Source organism: Physella acuta, unplaced genomic scaffold (assembly GCF_028476545.2).
Source record: "Physella acuta isolate Inbredline_101_S28 unplaced genomic scaffold, ASM2847654v3 ptg001880l, whole genome shotgun sequence".
Classification (NCBI taxonomy): Eukaryota; Metazoa; Mollusca; class Gastropoda; family Physidae; genus Physella; species Physella acuta.
In genome coordinates, this window is record NW_026733386.1 from 85,910 (window position 1) to 101,089 (window position 15,180).

Consider the following 15,180-nt stretch of genomic DNA (forward strand, 5'->3'; position numbering starts at 1 on the left):
ATCGCGATCGGTGTAATGTAGTTATATTTTAATAGGGTTTAAATTTAAATGTAGTTAATCTTAACTGACCTTAACCTTACCGTAATTTTTTTCCCTGTGTCAGCGTTTCCCAGAACTGTATACTACGGGCCTGTGAGGTAGGGGTGGGATGGAGGGGGTAATGTGGGTAACGCATAAAAAGTGGCAACGATGTCTACTTGGAGCTAAAGACTGGAAACAGAAAAGTTTCTAATCCCTGGAAGTGAAGGCCGTCGGCGCGGCGTGTACCCGTTGTTGGAGGGGGGGGGGGGGTGCATGAGGTAGGAGGGATGATGTGGGAGGTAGGGGTGTGCATGAGGGAGGTAGGGGTGTGCATGTGGGAGGGCGCTGATATGCTTTAGTCGTGGTAACGGTTGCTTCCTTATGAGGCAGGTCAGTGTGTCATGTAGATGTGAATCCCGAGGAAAGTGAAGCCTGTAAAAAAATGTAATAACATTTTTTTTTTCGTTTGTTTGTGTAAGTGGTTCTTTAAAAAAAAAAACGTATTTGTTACCACATCTATATTTTTATACAGAAACGTTTATCGATATTCTTTTTAAAGCATTTCTTTTATCTTGTTTTCGCTGTATCTTATCTTTGTGCTGTAGTTGTATCTTATCTTTGTGTTGTTTTATATTATCTTTCTGTTGTTTCTGTACTTTCTGTATCTTATCTTTGTGCTGTAGTTGTATCTTATCTTTGTGTTGTTTTATATTATCTTTCTGTTGTTTCTGTACTTTCTGTATCTTATCTTTGTGCTGTAGTTGTATCTTATCTTTGTGCTGTTGTTTTTTCTTATCTTTGTGTTGTTTTATATTATCTTTCTGTTGTTTCTGTACTTTCTGTATCTTATCTTTGTGCTGTAGTTGTATCTTATCTTTGTGCTGTTGTTTTATCTTATCTTTGTGTTGTTTTATATTATCTTTGTGTTGTTAGTGTACTTTCTGTATCTTATCTTTGTGCTGTTGCTGTTAAGTCTGTGATGTTGCTGTATATTATCTTTGTGCTGTAGTTGTATCTTATCTATGTGGCGGTGTATCTAATCTGTAAGTTGCGTGTGTATCTTATCTTTAAGCTGTCGGTGTTTACCAACTAGTCACGATTCCTGCGTCCTTGTCTATGTAGGCGTAGTTACGCTCCTATGATCACGGTCTATTTGGGTTCAAGTGGCGAGGGGGGGGGGGCCGGACGAGTGATGCTGGATAATAAAAAAGTTGGGATCGTTTCTAAACATGATGTCTGCCACCAGATTAGGGATGGTTCTTTACTGTAATACTGTAAAACTCCGCATATTGTGACATAAAGTTAAACCATACCAAATGTAGGTGTGAACTACTTTGACTTGTATTTCCATAGCAAGTGGTGGATGATTGTGTGATAATTCCATACAGGCTTAGCAGGACTGTAAGCGTTACCAGGATCAGCATGTCTCTATCATATGTCTCTATTATCTGTCTCTATTATCTGTCTCTATTATCTGCCCCTATTATCTGCCTCTATTATCTGCCCCTATTATCTGCCTCTATTATCTGCCTTTATTATCTATCTCTATTATCTGCCTCTATTATCTGTCTCTATTATCTCCCTCTGTTATCTGCCTCTTTTATCTGTCTCTATTATCTGCCTCTATTATGTTATCTGCCTCTATTATGTTATCTGCCTCTATTATGTTATCTGCCTCTATTGTTATCTGCCTCTATTATCCGTCTCTATTATCTGTCTCTATTATCTCGCTCTGTTATCTGTCTCTATTATCTCCCTCTGTTATCTGCCTCTTTTATCTGTCTCTATTATCTGCCTCTATTATGTTATCTGCCTCTATTATGTTATCTGCCTCTATTATCTGCCTCTATTGTTATCTGCCTCTATTATCTGCCTCTATTATCTGCCCCTATTATCTGCCTCTATTATCTGCCTCTATTGTTATCTGCCTCTATTATCTGCCCCTATTATCTGCCTCTATTATCAGTCTCTATTATCTGTCTCTGTTATCTGTCTCTATTATATCCCCCTAATATCTGTCTCTATTATCTGCCTCTGTTATCTGCCTCTATTATCTGCCTCTGGGATCTGTATTTAGCTTTCTGTTTAATTAAACTCACACAAAACATAACTACAATTTTTTTTAAATAGTTTACATACGCCAAGTAATATTTTTAGTTATGTTTTTAATTAAAGCAGTTTATTTGATGACTCCCTGAAAAAAAATCGAAGTTTGAATAATCAATCAAAGCGTAATTGCTCCCACCTGTTCATTCCTGTGCGTGTCCCCCCCCCCCCCTACCCATCCCTGAGTCCCATCTCGCTAGTGAAACGTGACTAACGCTTGACGTCCTTTGGCTGTAGAACTGTTCACTGTACATAAGCTGTTTGGTGTTTGGGTGAGATTGTCAACGTTCGGTCTTTGGACGAACCTGTCTTCAAGTTGGTGTACCGCCGTGTGTGAATTTGTCCGTTTCTGATTGTTTTCGTTTAGTTCTTAGAATATAATAATGGATTGATGATGAACTAGTTTGTGATGAGCGTGTTAATAAATTGATATTAAAAAAAAAACACTCAGCTGTCTTTGATTAAAAAAAAAAATTAAAATTGCGTGGCAGAAACGTGTTTATATTTTTACTCTAAAAATTTGGTACCACACAGTCTACCACTAAATGACAGTGGTTCGGACTTAAAAACTGCTCACACACGCTGGCTGACTTATGACTGGCCAGTTAAAAAAAAGTGTTTGTGAATGGGGCAGCCGGGCGGCACATTTTGAATGTAATATGAATTAGGGATTGGACGATAAAGTATACATTGAATAACGATAGGGCGTCGCAATGTTAATTAAATATAGATCTGTGTGTTAGATGTAGGCCGGCACTTTTTTTATTGTATATGTGTAAAGGGTGTATAGGTAATTTTAATTGAAGTACCGTGTATATTTTTAGTTCAATGTATGTATAAGGGGGATTGGGGGAGGGGGGGGGGGGGGTGGGTTGCACATTTTAATCTATGTGTAAGGGATATGTCGTCACATTTTTTTTTGGATTGAATATATGTGTAAAGGGGTAGGGTTGTATATGTTTTAACTACTTCTATTAAAGGTATGTCGTCACATTTTTAATTGAATATGTGTGTGTGTGTGTGTGTGAAGTGGTAGGGAAGCAATTGCCAGTATGCCCTTTTACTAACACACCTGTTTCGTGCCCGTTTACACAGACACACATACACACACACATTCACACACCTGTTTCGTGCCCGTTTACACAGACACACATACACACACAAACACACACACACACACCTGTCTCGTGCCCGTTTACAAATACGCCTCTGCCATTTACGAACCATCCCCTGTCTGCCTGTTTACACTCACGACACTGTCTCGTCCATTGACCCAAACATGCCGTCAACTGCATTCAACATGGAATATAAACAAACAGTATCAAGAGACACGCACAATGATCGTGCACCTAGTCTAGTTATATGACGCCCAGGGGTGGCTTATTGGTTGGTTGTTTAGTGTTTTATGGGCTGGTAGAGGCGATCGATACAGTTTTATCTTCACCACTGGCATGTCCGGTATATATATATATATATATATATATATATATATATATATATATATATATATATATATATATATATATATATATATATATATATATATATATATATATATATATATATATATATATATATATATAATGGCCCGCATATATGAGAAAGAGTGGTCGGATATAGAGCGTACGACTGCTAACCCGTAAGTATCGAGTTCGGACCCGGTGGCTTGAGTCCGTAAGACGACCCTGAGTTCACCCAGCTCTCATGGGTACCTGAATCACATTGGGGAATGTAAAGGCGGCTAGGCATAGAGCTGAGCCGTTCTAAATCGATGTAGCTCTACATGCTAATTCTCATGGCTACATCAGTTATTACTTATCCGCACCAGCAGAGTTGCAAAGCGTAACCAGGTAGTGCGGACAGTACCGGGCGACACAATCCAAGCGGGTGACACCAAAACGATAAAACAATAATTGAAATAAAAAATCTGCTTTTTAAAATTAATTAAACCTCTTTTTAAAACTATACATATCCAATGTAAGTATAGAGTGGCATTATTGTGTCCAAAATACAGTTTTCCTTCAGCTTGTTTAAAGTCATGGGGGGGGGGGGCTGACACCCAAAGTTACCGCACCCTACCTAGTGACGCCACTGAAGAACACATTTTTTCACGATGTTTATTTTTTTTGTAGAGGCATTGAGTCGACGTGTGGCTGTCCTATATCTTGTTTATTTGGTCCAGTGGAGCTGTTTTAAGGATGACAGGCCAGTTCCTTCGTCTCGTTCCGCTTGAGTTGGTATCTATGTCATGTCACGGCGGGTGTCAGAATATTTTTACATACGTCAGAGGTGGGTTGGTCATGGTAGATAGGAGGGTTTGGGTTGGTTGGTGATGGTTGGTGATGGTAGATGGGAGGGTGTGGATGGGTTGGTTAATGATAGAGGATGTGGGTTCGATGGTGGATGGGAGGGTGTGGGTTGGTCAGTGATGGTAGATGGGAGGGTGTGGATGGGTTGGTTAATGGTAGAGGATGTGGGTTCGATGGTGGATGGGAGGGTGTGGGTTGGTCAGTGATGGTAGATGGGAGGGTGTGGATGGGTTGGTTAATGGTAGAGGATGTGGGTTCGATGGTGGATGGGAGGGTTTGGGTTGGTCAGTGATGGTAGATGGGAGGGTGTGGATGGGTTGGTTAATGGTAGAGGATGTGGGTTCGATGGTGGATGGGAGGGTTTGGAGTGTCGGTTGGACAGTGATGGTGGATGGGGTGGTGTGGGTTGGTCAGCAGTTGGGTAGCTAGGGGAGGGCGGGTGGGGCGGCCGCACCGGGCGCCGACCCTAAGGGGGCTCCAAAAGGGGTACACAAATTAATTTAAAAGCTCATTTTAAGCTGAATTACTGAATTATACACCGTCAAAGTTGCGGAAATAAACGACCACAAAGCTTTACAAACTGATTGAACTGTTTTCTATATCATTTTTGTGGCACCGAAATGAAATGGTTACCGGATAGTAACTGGTAAGAAGTGCCACAAACCTTTCCAATTGGGGGGGGGGGGGGCGCTTTTCATAGACAGGAATAACTATACATAGAATTGTGAGGAAGAGGGCGCAAAATTGATAGTTCGTCCCGGTCAGTTACGGTAGATGGGAGGGTGTGGGTTGGTGAGTAATGGTGTATTGGAGGGTGTGGGTTGGTGAGTAATGGTGTATTGGAGGGTGTGGGTTGGTGAGTAATGGTGTATTGGAGGGTGTGGGTTGGTGAGTAATGGTGTATTGGAGGGTGTGGGTTGGTGAGTAATGGTGTATTGGAGGGTGTGGGTTGGTGAGTAATGGTGTATTGGAGGGTGTGGGTTGGTGAGTAATGGTGTATTGGAAGGTGTGGGTTGGTGAGTAATGGTGTATTGGAAGGTGTTTGTTGATATAGAATACCTACTGTGTTAGATGTGCTCTGCCATTTGATTTGACGTGACAGTCTAGCGTGACAGACCGACAACGTGACAGAGACAAGGTGTGACAGAACAACTCGACGTGACCTACAAAAGTGACGCCTCCCCCCCCCCCCCCCCCCCCCCGAGAGCTGTTGAAATATTTGCACCTTACATTTTTACTTGAAGAGCACCACGTTTCTCTATCTGTTGCCTCTGTCCCAGCCTCCCCCCTCCCCCACGCCCTGCGTTGTTTACAAACTGTCCCCCCAGTCATACACAAACAATGGCGCATATTTTTACCGCAGTGCCATCGGGACAGGATTTAGCATCTTGTCTGCGGTCAAGGTCACGTGGACCTGCTTCAACACATCTGGTGTGTGTGTGTGTGTGTGTGTGTGTGTGTGTGTGTGTGTGTGTGTGTTTTAACACGCTTTAAAAAATATTTTGGCCCGACGATAGACATTTTTTAAATAGAATTTTTAACTTTAAAAATTGCATTGGCTAGGCACGTAATGGCATGTATAAAGCAGATGTTTTTACAACGATGGAATGCATATTATGTTGTATGCACATAAAGCCGATGTCGTCGTGTCGTACATGCGATGTTGTTGTACCTATGTTTTGCACACACAAAGCGCATGTTAAGAGTGCTGCAGTAGAAGAAGAAATGGGAGGTGCTATGTTCTTGTACCCACTTTAAGCAGATGTTGTACGCATATATATGTGATGTTTTACACACATACAGTAGATGCTGTATACACATAAAGCAGATGTTGTACACGCTGTGTTCTTGTACACACTTGAAGCAGATGTTGTACAGATATACATGTGATGCTGTGCATACATACAGTAGATGTTGTATACACATAAAGCAGATGTTGTACATGCTCACTTCTTGTACACACATAAAGCAGATGTTGTACATAGATATATCTGATGTTGTACACACACATAGTTGTTGTATACACATAAAGCAGATGTTGTACAAGCTGTGTACTTGTACACACTTGAAGCAGGCTTTGTACACACTTAAAGCAGCGGTTGTACACACACATAAAACCAATGCTTGAGAATCATGCACTTCTCTTGCGTGTTGTCACCTTTGAACCTGCACGTGCACATGGCACAAGGAAGTGAAACAGTTCTGTCAAGATGAGCTGGAATATTTTGCTCTTTGTTTTAAAATTGAGTTTGCTTGTTGCACACGAGTTACTCCCCCTGGTAGATTATTTTTAGGAATATTAGATTGCGCAGTTGTGAATATGAAAGTTATGTTCGATTGAAAGGATGGATACTATTGGCTTAACAATACCACGTTAGTGAGTTATAGTTATAGTTAGGTTTAGGATTGTTGCTAGCTATATTTTTTCGTCAACAATTTGTTTTGTTTTTGTTTGACAGTGCGTGCATTTAAAAATGACGTTTTAAAATGGTTCTTTTCAAGTGCCGTTGTTATTTTTTTAAACTTTATTTAGCCGTGCCCATTAGAAACAAAAGGTCTAATAAAAGTTACATATGGCAAGTTCATTTATATAAAATCATAGTGGGGAGGGTGTGAAGGGTTCTGAAAAACCGAACCTACCAGTAAAGATCCCTTTTTTCTTTGCGCTCTACATTTGGCCAACTTTGTTAATGTTTCTTTCAGAATAAAATGTCTGGGGAAAAAATCCTGGTTCTTATTTTTTGGGAAGGGGGGGGGGTATATGGTTGATGTAACTATTATGCAGCTTGATATTTAAAAAAAAAGAAGTATCATTCGCTTTACTCCAACCTAGCCGTTTAAAAATTTCAAGTAACTAGGCAAAGAACGCCTACAGTTTGAGAGTAAGAGCAGTTGTGTTTGGTGATCTCATAGAACAATGTCCAAGTTCAATCGCCGAAATAAAGTCGCGTGCGCACACCGGAAGTGACAAAGGCGTCACGCATTTATTGAATCTACATATTTAAAAAAAAAATCGGTGCTGTATTTTCCTGTGGCTGGGTTAGAAGTTGAAATACACTGCGGTCAATAGCGTTGTCTTATGGTATTATAGGAATCTGTGAAAAAGATGTCTGTAATAGTGCTTCTAACCTTATGCCTTAAACTTATAGGCCTACACCGAAACTTGACTCAAAGTCAAAGGCAGCATCCGACAATCCTTCTGGAGTAAATAGCATTTATAAATTGATAATGCAAACATATCTAGACGTACTAAATGTTATATGTAGCCTATAAACATACACATATACATATACTAAAGCTAATGTGTAATGCCTTGTTTCTTATCTTTTTAAAGTAATACGTATTTCTTATACTTACAAAGAGTATATTATTTATTTAAAAGAGACGCTGGATTCCCCTAAGACCCTTAAACAAACAAAAATTACCTCGTTAGTCTTTTTTTTTTTTTGCCTGAATTAGCAGAAAAGACACATGCAAAAGATAGACTGTCATGATAAAGTTAAAAATCCGGATTTTTTTTTTTGTTTGATCAGAAGTCACCGGAAGACAACAAACCGGTGTCCAATGTTGACCTACTTTTCGGAGTGGACGATGACCTAGTTCCAGCGGTGTCCCAGGAGGAGGTAGCGTCCAAACACCCAGACATTTTGGATTTCTTTGACGCCATCCCGCCCACGGCAGCTGAGGTAAACATTGTGTCAGCTCGTTTGTTACTGTCGTCATTCATCGTTAAATGACATGGCATTACTGACATGGCAAACTGAGGTGTCACACCTGATAGCATTACTGACATGACATAATACATGAGGTGTCACACCTTATATCATTACTGACATGACATAATACATGAGGTGTCACACCTTATATCATTACTGACATAACATAATACATGAGGTGTCACACCTGATAGCATTACTGACATGACATAATACATGAGGTGTCACACCTTATATCATTACTGACATGACATAATACATGAGGTGTCACACCTTATATCATTACTGACATGACATAATACATGAGGTGTCACACCTTATATCATTACTGACATAACATAATACATGAGGTGTCACACCTTATATCATTACTGACATGACATAATACATGAGGTGTCACACCTTATATCATTACTGACATAACATAATACATGAGGTGTCACACCTTATATCATTACTGACATGACATAATACATGAGGTGTCACACCTTATATCATTACTGACATAACATAATACATGAGGTGTCACACCTTATATCATTACTGACATGACATAATACATGAGGTGTCACACCTTATATCATTACTGACATAACATAATACATGAGGTGTCACACCTTATATCATTACTGACATGACATACATGAGGTGTCACACCTTATATCATTTCTGACATGACATAGTATATTAGGTGTCACACTTTATATCATTACTGACATGACATAATACATGAGGTGTCACACCTTATATCATTACTGACATGACAAACCTTAGGTGTCACACCTTATATCATTACTGACATGACATACATGAGGTGTCACACCTTATATCATTACTGACATGACAAACCTCAGGTGTCACACTTTATGTCATTACTGACATGACATAATACATAAGGTGTCACACCTTATATCATTACTAACATGACATGTCAAACCTGAGGTGTCACACCTTATATCATAACTGAAATTACATAATACATGAGGTTTCACACAGTAAATCATTATTGATATGACATAACATACATGTTGTGTCATATCTTCTACCATTACTGACATTACATAATACATGAGGTGTCACACCTTATATTATTACTGACATTTACAACCTATCCCCTCTCAGGAGATCACCATGGAAACAGAGGACACAGCCCCAGACTCCCTGGACTCATTTGTCATTGTTAACAATGAGACCTCCCTGGGCGAGAATGAGACCTCCCCAGTAAAAAATGAGACCTCCCCAGATATTCTCATCACCTCTGCTAGTATGGATGTAGATGGGATGATAGAGGATGAACATAAAGAGGAAGAGAAGAAAGATGAGTGCACGAAGGAAGATACACAAACTCCCCATATAGAGGTGGAGGAGGAAGATAAGGTATCTATTTGTGTTTAAGATAGTTATTTTGTTTAAGATATTTTTTTTGCCTTTTTGATAAAAATAGTTTGCTACAACATATGAACAAAATATTTAAAACAAAGTCTTGGGATTTAAATGGAATCCAGATTAGTTGGAACAGAGAATTTTCAAAAATATTGATAAGGCTTATAACATTTGAAATTAACTAGATTTAGGTCCACTAAGATACAACAGTTTTGCTATAACTCATATTTAAAATTACCTATAAAGGCATCAACTTTGGTGGCTAATTTAATTTATAAATGAGCTTTTAAGAAGATTATATCATTAGTTTTCTTTTCATGTTTAAACTATAAACATTTTTGATTGTTAAAAAAATCCTAAATTATTATTTATTAGGAATTTTAGCCTAGGGCAAAGCGGTGTTTTATTAGATGTGTTATGAAGTTATCTTTTTTGTTATTTTTAATTCTTAACTGGCACAATTTAGTAAAAGTAAAACACCCTGCGAGCCATATGGTCCATGAGGCAAATGAAGTAGAGTTCACCTGTTTCTTTGGCCTCTGCATATCTAGAGACAGTGTGGCCAGCACTATGCAGACGCCTCTACTGTTTCAAATGTGAGTTAGGTACCATTCAGAAGTGGGTGGACTTTGGGACGTTGTGCAGACTCGAGCCCATGATCTGAACTTGAGGCTTTCAAGTTAATAATCGAATGCTCTACCATTCGACCACCCCACTCGCACAATTTAGTTGCTGTTATTTACACAACTGAGTTTTTCTTGTATTTGTGTACAGGTGGATGGGGCTATCCTCAACATACGTGATCAAGACTTTGATTTTTCTGTCATGCAGGTAAAAAACATGGATTGTCTTAAAACCACATTTACGACTAAATTGTTTTTAATTATTGTTTTTTTTTTTTTTTCTTTGAAGCATTCATCAGTATGTGGTTCAGTTATTACTTTATTTTTATGTTCAGTAAAAGATAAACACTATAGCAGTTGTAAATTTAAAAATCACTATTATGAGTTATTTCCTTTGCACATTTTAAAATATAATTTTCACTTCATTTTTCTCAAGAAAAGTTTTATTCACATTTTATTAACAAACATAAAAGTCATTATTATATTTTTTAACATCTTTAAATTTTTTTAACTATTGCAATAGTAAATTTAAAAATCACTATTATGAGTTATTTCCCTTGCACATTTTAAAATAAAATTTTCACTTCATTTTTCTCAAGAAAAGTTTTATTCACATTTTATTAACAAACATAAAAGTCATTAATATATTTTTAACATCTTTAATTTTTTTTTAACTATAGCAATAGTAAATTTAAAAATCACTATTATGAGTTACTTCCCTTGCACAATTTAAAATATAATTTTCACTTTATTTTTCTCAAGAAAAGTTTTATCCACATTTTATTAACAAAAAGTCATTATTGTATTTTTTAACATCTTTAATTTTTGTTAACTTGCAGCTTTCAGAAAGTCCCCACCTAAACTTTGACCACCTGAAACACAAGCGCACCTTGAGCCAGAAAGGTTCCATAGCACGCAGGAAGAAACCGACCAGAGGCATCTTACACAGTGACAACGAGGACAGTATTTTCAAGGATTCTACTGGTGACTTAATACTTACACATTTTTTGTTATTGGTTGCCCTTCAGTGACTTAGACTTAGTGTTGTATTTTCTCTCTTATACATTGTTTGTTATTTGTTGCCCTTCAGTGACTTAGTGTTGTATCAGTTTAAAGGGTTGGGGATGGAAAAATATATGGTTGTGGTTAGGGTTAGTGGGTGGTAGTTATAGTTGTGTGTTGTACTTGTTCTGTATAGAGCACTGGAAATGGTGATCTTGTGTGATTTTAAATAAATTATAAATGGATTTCATTGACATACTGTTGAAGGCGACTTATGTTCTCTACATAATGGCTAAAGCACACCAAAACACTTTAACATGTTGTTTCTAATGTGTTTATACCTCTCCTTTACATTCTCGTAATCCGCCTTCCACCCCCTCGTCCTAAGAGCTGTCAGTAATCTAACCACATACAGCCCCATCACAATCGTTTACACACCTATTTATACCAGCATTTTACGTTGGTATAACTATACATAAACACACATGTTTAACTCAGACCTGCACTATCCTGTGTGTTCTAGGCTATTCTAACCTGATTGCCAAATGACCCGTAACACATACAGAGCCTTCATTTTTAGTAAGGACAGACTCTAATTTTAACAAAAATAATGTTGGTTTTTCTGTATTCTTACCTATGTAAGTAACACGAATTGTAGTTTTAAGTGTGCGTAAAGGAAAATAGCTTTATTTTTTGTTAGCAAACACAAATTTTATAGTTTTCACAAAACATTGAAAATGGCTTTCGTCTCTTTTTGAAAAAAATACTCTTCTTACTCTTCTTACTTTTGTACTGTTTGATTAAAAGAAGCGGGGTCGGTGTGGTTGAGTCGGTAGGGCTCATGGTTGCTAAACTGAAAAGTCTCAAGTTTGAACCTCCAGGCAGATGAAGCTTGATAGCTGGGGACAGCAACTCTTCTAGGAGAGACAACTCCAAAATCAAACAACTGCTGCCTTGGTTGGGCAATGGCTATGGAAGCAAATCCAACAAGAAAAGCAGGCAGAAATTTGAGTCAACAACATATATTGGGCATAACAATTTGACACGTAATACTTAATTGTGTTCCACACATTAAAATTTAAGAACGAAGAAGAAGAAGAAAAAGAAGATTTAGAGAAGCAATGGTTTAAAGTTGTTATTTAACTTTTGTACAGAGCCAAAGCCAGTGAAACATGTTGAAGATGAGGCAGATAGCAGTTCAGCACAAGCTCAGTTGTTGAGCAAAGAGCCACAGAAGAAGGAGGAGGAGCCAGCCAAAAGATTTGGGGGTGTGAAAATCCCAGGGCTCCTGGAGGGGTTAAGTAAATCTAAGGTGAGGAGAGGTCTTTGTAAAGCTAAGATAGGTCCTTGTAAAGCTAGATGGTGATAGGTCTTTGGAAAGCTAAGGTGAGGAGAGGTCTTTGTAAAGCTAAGATGGTGATAGGTCTTAAAGCTAAGATGATTGGTCTTTGTAAAGCTAAGATTATGATAGGTCTTTGTAAAGCTAAGATGATAGGTCTTTGTAAATCTGAGATGACCATAGATATTTGTAAAGCTAAGATAATCGGTCTTTGTAAGGCTAAGATGATGATAAAAATCTATAAATTTATTTGTAAATTTAAAGATTGTTTTTTGTAAATATAAGATGAGATTAAGTAACTGCAAACTTAAATGGAACACAAAATGGGATTTTTATTAATATCCTGCAAGTATCTACAAACATTAAAAAAAACGCACTGAAAATTATGGAATACTCTTACTTTTGGAAGTTTTAAAATGCTTTTTTTTTTTAAATTACTTTATTCAGGTATTCTCTAAAAGTGAGAAATCTTCAGAACCAGAGAAGCCAGCCAGAGACAAATCACCAACGCCAGCGGTCAGAGCATCCAGCCCCAGCAACACACCTAGTCCAGTGGTCCGTCCTAAGCCACTTGTCATGCCCCGTGTTTTACCCAGCATTTCTCTGAGGGCAACCAGCAAGACGATCAAAGACACCCAGAACCAGAGCACAGCAGGTGAAAATGGCTCGACCAAACCAGCTGGGGAGTCTTCCACCTCGCAGGTGAAAGATTCCAAGGTCAACGGCGCGGCAGTCGAGTCTCCGAGAGATGTCAAGCTGACCCCGGCGCCTGAGAAGGTAGCACCGAAAGTTTCTCCGTCACTCAACTCTGTCAAAGTGCTTCCCTCCAAGCCTGACCTACACAGCTCTTCCTCACCAACTGTCCAGATTTCTCCCAAACCAGCAGCCAAAGTTCCCCCGCCTGTGCCTAATAAGCCGTCAGTTCCTTTAAGACCAAGTAGGTCTAATTTATTCGGTTCAGCATCTTTTTCCGCTTCTGACAAACCTAACCCTGTAGTAGCCAAAAGAACTGCCTTACCTCCCCTTGCACAGAAAAATGGAGACAAAAACTCCCTAAATCTAAAAGAACCAGCCCCCGAAACAGACATCCAAAACTCTTCCAAAGAAAAAGACTCAACTTTCCCTTCGGAAACCACTTCTAAAAATTCCTTATCTTCAAAGTCATCTGATTCGACACCTGTTCCTAAACGAGAGCCATTATCATTTTTAAAGTCGGATAGCGACTTAAAAAAGAACACAGCAATCACACGAGCTTCTTCCATGAGAACAACCGGATTAACCTCGGACTTCCTGGATAAAACAAGACTCAAGTCCGTGGAAAGTAAAGTTTCCGCTAAAGAAAACCAGGAGGATGTGTTCCAGGTGGAGACTAAAACAGTCGTCAACGCCAACTCTACAGCGCCTTGCGATAGGTCCAACAGTCAGGACGACACAAAAGAGAATGTTGTAGCGCCCAGGAAGTCCAGCATCACCGGGGTGAGTTCTGTCAAGTCTCCGTCTGCCGTGGATAAGAACCAGTCCAACAGACGTGGGAGTTTTACCGGCAGTGCGTATAATCCGATTGGGTTCCGCCCAGCTGTGGTCAACGCCGATGAGGTCAGTAGATCCAGGGGGAGTTCCACGTCCAGCATGGATGGGAGCCTTGCTCTGTCTTCACCTATCATTGGGGAAGTTGTTCTCAGGCAGGATTTGTTAAGCAGTTCTGACAGTCAGAAATCTAAGGAGGGACCAGTGACAGTTGTTAACAAACAAGAAAAGATAACTCTGGAAAAATCTTTAGATGAAACTAAAGGTAAGTTCAAATCTTATTTTATTTTATATTTTTATTTTATAATTTTTTAAAAAAAGGTGTCGCAGAAATTTATAAAATAAATTTTTATAATAACCTAAAAATATACCAATAATGGTGCTAAGCTTGATAAATGTGAATTTCCAGTGATTAAAACAACATCAAGCCAGCAGAACAGGTGGGAGGTAAACAAGAAAGAGGCAGCAGAAGTGACAAACAACAGCATTAAAAACCAGACCAAATCGCCACGAGACTCAGTTTTATTGAACAAGAGTAACGGCACCATCACAAACACAGAGAAAAAAGAAGGAACACCAGAAAAGTCCTCCTCACCCTGGGGTGTGCGTTTGAGAAAAGTCGAGAAAAAGGTGAGACAAATTGAGTGAAAGTTATCTTCTCTTGTTTAGTTCTTTGTTTACACTTAATGCTAACTAATCATAACACTAGCTGGGACGTAACAGATGTGTTAGAGTACTAGCTGAAACATGACACTAGCTGGGACTTGACATAAGTGTTAGAGTACTAGCTGAATCATGACACTAGCTGGGACTTAAGATAAGTGTTAGAATACTAGCTGAATCATGGCACTAGCTGGGATTTAACAGATGTGTTACACTACTAGCTGAATCATGGCACTAGTTAGGACTTAACAGATGTGTTACACTACTAGCTGAATCATGACACTAGTTAGGACTTAACAGATGTGTTAGAATACTAGCTGAATCATGACACTAGCTGGGATTAACCAGCAATGCAAACTGTATATTGACAACTGTTGTGCTGGGTATTGATATAAGCTGCATCAAAACTTATCATCACACTAATTAGCTCACGACGTTAACATGTCTTTTGGTGCGGTGCGAGCTATGTTATGATAACTATTATGGTGGGT

The 15,180-nt window shown here is 38.8% G+C and overlaps 1 protein-coding gene across 1 annotated transcript in view; it reads left to right on the plus strand.

The window, feature by feature from the left end:
* The window catches only part of LOC131931037 (nucleolar protein dao-5), a 34,327-nt gene extending 19,653 nt beyond the window's left edge, over positions 1–14,674 (plus strand). The window contains exons 3-9 of the mRNA XM_059287721.1: positions 7,970–8,122; positions 9,275–9,529; positions 10,310–10,366; positions 10,998–11,142; positions 12,315–12,472; positions 12,947–14,291; positions 14,436–14,674. Coding sequence (XP_059143704.1) covers positions 7,970–8,122; positions 9,275–9,529; positions 10,310–10,366; positions 10,998–11,142; positions 12,315–12,472; positions 12,947–14,291; positions 14,436–14,674 — 2,352 coding nt within the window. The remainder of the gene's footprint in view (positions 1–7,969; positions 8,123–9,274; positions 9,530–10,309; positions 10,367–10,997; positions 11,143–12,314; positions 12,473–12,946; positions 14,292–14,435) is intronic.
* The last annotated feature ends 506 nt before the right edge of the window (positions 14,675–15,180 follow it).